At 46.4% G+C, this 6000-nt stretch overlaps 1 protein-coding gene across 4 annotated transcripts in view; it reads left to right on the top strand.

Moving 5' to 3' along the window:
* spint2 (serine peptidase inhibitor, Kunitz type, 2) overlaps positions 1-5358 on the top strand; it is a 73633-nt gene extending 68275 nt beyond the window's left edge. For all 4 annotated transcript variants that reach the window (XM_072274436.1, XM_072274439.1, XM_072274435.1 and 1 more), the window contains 2 exons: positions 739-813; positions 3873-5358. In XM_072274436.1, the coding sequence (XP_072130537.1) occupies positions 739-813; positions 3873-4027 (230 nt within the window). In that variant the 3' untranslated portion in view covers positions 4028-5358. The remainder of the gene's footprint in view (positions 1-738; positions 814-3872) is intronic.
* The last annotated feature ends 642 nt before the right edge of the window (positions 5359-6000 follow it).

Raw genomic sequence — 6000 nt, forward strand, 5'->3', positions numbered from 1 at the left:
GTGTCTGCACCAAGACCATAGCCCTCCATACCCCTACCATCCATTCACCAATCTAATCTTCTCTTAAGTGTTGAAATCGAGCTTGCATGCACCACTTCCACACTCTTACCACCCTCTGAGTGTGGGGGTCAGCGTAACAATTCTTTTGTTCTCCTTTTCATTTGTATGCTGGAAATGGGGGTGATGGCGTGGAGATACGTCTCTACCAAAGGAGGTGCGAGGCACTTCTTCCCTCCACTGGCCTGCAGGTCACCCTTGGGCAAGGTGTGGCACCCGCCTAGCCCCCCCCCCACCCTCTTCCCTCCAGCCCCCTCCCGATCAGGGTCACGTGAAGCCATGGGAGCAGGCGGTGGCTGGTCGTATGAACAGCCGGTGCATATCACAAGTCCTGGTGAGGTGACCACTGACACCAGGCAGACAATCTCTGAGGAATATTGATAATGACCGGGGTCACCCGCCTTGTAAAGACACTGCCCAGGTGAAGGCAATGGCAAACCACTTCTGTAGAAAAATTTGTCAAGAACAATCATGGTCATGAAAAGACGATCGCCCATGTCATATGACACGGCACATAATGATGATGTAATATGACATGGCACATGATGATGTAATAAGACACAGCATATGATGGTGATGTCATATGATGTGGCACAGGAAGTCATATAACAGCACAATGATGTCATAGGATATGGCGCATAATGATGACTGGTAATGACATTAAACAATTTTGAATGATAGGTAACTGGGAAAAGAGCGAAGACGGGGGCAAGCACGACAAGCAGCACCACTCCAACTTCCATCATCAGGTGTCAGGTAAGCTCCAGTTGGCGCAGGCTCACCCTCTGCATCAGGACGGGGGCAGACTCTGGTGCATGGGGCAGCCACGGGGGAGAGCTGATGCTCTGACCATGAACTTCGCTGTCAGCTTAAATGATAAGCAGCAAGCTGACGGCACAGAAGGAGACCATCCATGGTTAGGCTGAGTTGTTCTCCGATCTTGGCAATCCATCTGCAAATATTTCATCACTGCACGAGGAGACTTCGTTAGTGTGCTATTGATTGTGGTGTGCCCTCTGAAAGCTTGGCCTTTATAGACTTATCAATCAGCTGATAGGACGTCAATATGGAAACTCAGTTGTGACATTGGGACGTCAGATTATGAGGACACGCAGTCCTCTTTTATTGTCATTTAGTAATGCATGCATTAAGAAATGATACAATATTCCTCCGGTGTGATATCACAAAACACAGGACAGACCAAGACCAAAAAACTAACAAAAACACATAATTATAACATATAGTTACAACAGTGCAACAATACCATAACTTGATGAAGAACAGGCCATGGCACAGTAAAAAAGTTCAAAGTCTCTCGAAAGTCCCACATCTCACGCAGACGGGAGAAGGAAGAAAACTCTCCCTGCCATGCCCGACCACAGTCCAACTCTGAGTCGTCCGAAAACTTCGAGCTCCGATCAGCCCTCCGACACCGAGTACCGAGCACCATCTCTATCTGAACACTTCGACCTCCGCCTCGGTCGCCAGCAGCAGGCAAAGCCGGGGATTTTGGGGCCTTCCCTCCAGAGATTCTCGATCGCACAGTCGCAGCGGCAGTGAACCGGGCATTTCAGAAATTTCTCCAGATGTTCCTCTGTGCTCCATCAAATCAGAATTGTCCATGGCCCCTATTTAACAGATACAATATCATTTCACCGGAGAGCCGCGCACGTTGCGTCGCACCACCATCTTCTCCTCCTGCCTCTTGAGGGGGTCTCATCTCAAAATCTATCCACAAGGATCCAGGAACATCACCCGGCTGTAAAGCAGAGTGACCAACTCTCCAGAGTCTCTACTGTGAAGATTGAGAGGGGCACAGATTCAACTGGGCATCAGTGAAAGTTGTGGCACAAGCAAACCGCAGCATGCAAGAGAATTCCTAGAAGTGTGGTTTTCCGCAAACAATTCTCGAAACAGACATGTAAACTTCAATCCCATTTGAAGGCCAATGCAGGCAAAATTCCAGACCACGTACAAAGTTCGCCACACAACCCATCAGCAACAAGACCCCCTTCCTAAGTCACAATTGAGTTTCCGTAATGACCACCATTCCACGGATTGATAAGTATATAAGGGCCAAGCATTCAGAGGACCCACCACAATCAACAGTGCACTGATGATGTCTCCTCGTATGGGGGTGAAATATTTGCAAGGAAATTTCCAAGTTCGGAGAACAACTCAACCCAACCATCAAACACCTGAGCTGCACATTTTCCGAGTTATTTCAGGAGACCATTCGGCCTGTCAAGTACCCATGATGGTCACTGAATCTTCCCAATTCTTTAGTGAACTTCATAATGGCAGTGTTAACCCTTTCAGCCAGTGAGATCCAATCTCCTAATACCCCTGGGTGAAAGGGAATGGCTGTGACTCCCCTTACCCACAGATCCCTCAAATTTGCTCTTCAAGTTGATAAGGTGTGTTGGCCTTCAATAGTCAGGGGATTGAGTACACGAGCCATGAGGTAATGTTGCAGCTCTATAAAGCCCTGGTTAGACCGCACTTGAAGTCTTGTGTTCCGTTCTGGTCATGTCATCATAGGGAGGATGTGGAAGCTTTAGAGAGGGTGCAGAGGAGATTTACCAGGATGCTGCCTGGATTAGAGAGCATGAGACATGAGCAGGATTTGGCCCATTGAGTCTGCTGCACCATTTCATCAGGGCTGATCCATTTTCTCTCTCTCAGGCCCAGTCTCCTGTCTCCTCCCTGAATAACTTCATGCCCTGACCAATCAAGAATCTATCAACCTCTATCTTAAATATACATAAAGACTTGGCCTCCACAGATTCACCGCTCTCTGGTTAAAGAAATTATTCCTCATCTCCGTTCTAAAAGGATGCCCCTCTGTTTCTGAGGCTGTGTCCTCTGGTCTTAGACACTCTCATCATAGGAAACATACTCTTCACATCCACTTTAATTGAGGCCTTTCACCATTCGATAGGTTTCAATAAGGTCACCGCTCATTCTTCTGAATTCCAGTGAGTACAGGCCCAGGGCCATCAAACGCTCCCCATATGACAAGCCGTTCAATTCTGGAATCATTTTCATGAACCTCCTTTGAACCCTCTCCAGTGTCAACACATCCTGGGGGCCAAAACTGCTCTCAATACTCCAGTACTCCCCAGTGTTTTATAAAGCCTCAACATTACATTCTTACCTTTCTATTCTAGTCCTCTTGAAATGAATGCTAACATTGCATTTGCCTTCCTCACCACGGACTCATCCTGCAAATGAATATCTGATGAGGGTAGGTCAAGCAGGCCAGGACTTTGCAGGTTGAGAGGTGCCTTGACAGAGGTGTATAAGATAAGAAGCAAAGATCGAGGGAACAGCCAATGCCCTTTTCCCAGGGCGGAAACGGCTAATTCAGCAAGACCTACTATTAAGGTGATTGAAGGGAAATATGGAGGGATAAGTTTTTTTTAAACACAGTGGTTATGCGTGGGATACCTTGCCAGGGGTGGTGGTAGAGGCAGATACATTAGGGACATTTAAGAGACTCTTAGGAAGGCAACGGGATGGAGGGCTCTGTATTTGTGAAGAGTCAGAATGATCTTGGAGTATGTTAAAAGGTCAGTACAACAATGCGGGCCGAAGGGCCTGTACTGTGCTGTAATGTTCTATGAACTAGCCCAGCAAGCCATTGTGGTCCAGGTGATGATGCTGGCCCTGTCAGAAATGTTCACAACCAGAGAGGCAGAATTATTGACACTTCGGGGTCTGATAATTCATTAATGGGGTGGATTTCAGAGGGAAATGTTTCTCTCCTGATGGTTTAAGGTGAGATCTCACTTTATCCCTCCTCCTTGCCGCAGCGATCTCAATGGTGGTTCTCCTGGCCATCTGCATCCTGATACTCCTCGGAGGTGTCGTCTACTTCATCGTCAAGCTGACAAAGGCTGACCACGTGGTGTCCTACCATCGCACGCGCTCCGGGGCGGACAAAGAGACCCTCATCAACACAGCGTAACCACCGCAGAGGAGCTGACACCCAGCACTTGGGTGTGCAGCAAAGACGTCCATTCCCATCTTTGCATCAGCATTACTAAAATAAGTGTATCCCAGTTTTGATCTCTACAGCTGTGCTGATGACATTACCTTATCCATAAACGTTTGTGTCTTAATCTTTTAAATTGTTTATGATGAAGGATAGTTTTCGCTGTAGTACCCCTGTGGGTCCTCCTTGTAGTTAGTTGACATGGGCAGATAATTAGTTCTGATGGCTTCTGCCTTGATGTGGAACCTCACTCTGATCTTGCCCCTTACCGTAGAGTACATTTGAGTGACTGAGGGATTTGTTTCGAAACCCAGAGGATGGACATGATTTCCCCCCTCCCCCTTGTCTTTCTCCCTGGGCCTCCTGTCCCATGATCCTCTCGTATCCCCTTTTGCCAATCACCTGTCCAGCTCTTGGCTCCATCCCTCCCCCTCCTGTCTTCTCCTATCATTTTGCATCTCCCCCTTCCCCTCCAACTTTCAAATCTCTTACTAGCTCTTCCTTCAGTTAGTCCTGACGAAGGGTCTCGGCCTGAAACGTCGACTGTACCTCTTCCTAGAGATGCTGCCTGGTCTGCTGTGTTCACCAGCAACTTTGATGTGTGTTGCTTGAATTTCCAGCATCTGCAGAATTCCTCGTGTTTATGCTTATCACCTTGAACAAAAAAGATTATGCTTCCTGAATACTTTTGGGTGTTACTTTAAAACTCCCTATCACGCAGCATTTTTATTAAAAATCACCTATATTTGTTATTTCAATTCATAATTCAAGTCAGAATAACTGATGCCAAGATTAAGGAAGGCATTTATGTTGGTCCACAAATCAAACAGGTCATCAATGTCAGGCAATTTAAAGAACTTCTAGTGGGACCAGAGAAAATTGCATAGAAGGCATTCGAGGATGTTGTTGAAAACTTTCTTAGCAACTACAGACATCGAACTACGTGTAGCTGGTTAACATGCTTCAGCCATACAAATCATGAAGTGTGACATGTCACTAAAGATTAATTTCCTTCATTCCCATTCCGACTTCTTCCCTGTAAATGTTGGTTCTGTCAGTGACGAGCGTGGTGAAAGGTTTCACCAGGACATTGCGGTCATGGAGAAACGGTATCAGGGTAACTGGAATCCATCAGTGCTGGCTGATTATTGCTGGACACTTAAATGAGAAGCCTCAGACACTGAGTGCAAATGAAAATCATTGACAAAACACTTTTAGTTCGGTTGAAATATTGCAAAGTGTCAGCACTGTTGTGTAATTAAATGAAATATATTCAATAAAAGTTAATTTTTTGTTTCTCCAAATCTCTACGTGATACAAGTAGTCTGAAATTATATCTGTGTTCAGCTTCAGGCGGCCAATCATAAACAAAAAATCCTGAGGAAGGGACACTTTAAAAAAAAATTTGTTGTCCAGTGTTGTCAAATATATTAGATACAACCTTGAGATTCATTTTGCAGGCAGCCACAAAACAAAGAAACACAATCCATGAAAACCGCACATAAGGAAGACCAATAAACATCCAATGTGCGAATAAAGACCAAATCAAGGACACAATAAAAAAATAAACAAGTACGACACGTGATATGAATCGCCGGGTTCCCGAAAGCAAGTACACAGTCACAGAGTCAGTTCAGTGCAGAGTGAGTGACGATGGCTGCAGGCCACAGGTACAGGGTCAGTTCAGTGCAGAGTGAGTGATGGTGACAGGCCACAGGTACAGGGTCAGTTCAGTGCAGAGTGAGTGACGATGGCTGCAGGCCACAGGTACAGGGTCAGTTCAGTGCAGAGTGAGTGATGGTGACAGGCCACAGGTACAGGGTCAGTTCAGTGCAGAGTGAGTGACGATGGTGACAGGCCACAGGTACAGGGTCAGTTCAGTGCAGAGTGAGTGACGATGGTGACAGGCCACAGCTGTGAGTCAGTTCAGTGCTAAGGTGAGCAAA

This window comes from Mobula birostris, chromosome 12 (assembly GCF_030028105.1).
Source record: "Mobula birostris isolate sMobBir1 chromosome 12, sMobBir1.hap1, whole genome shotgun sequence".
In the NCBI taxonomy this organism is placed as follows: Eukaryota; Metazoa; Chordata; class Chondrichthyes; order Myliobatiformes; family Myliobatidae; genus Mobula; species Mobula birostris.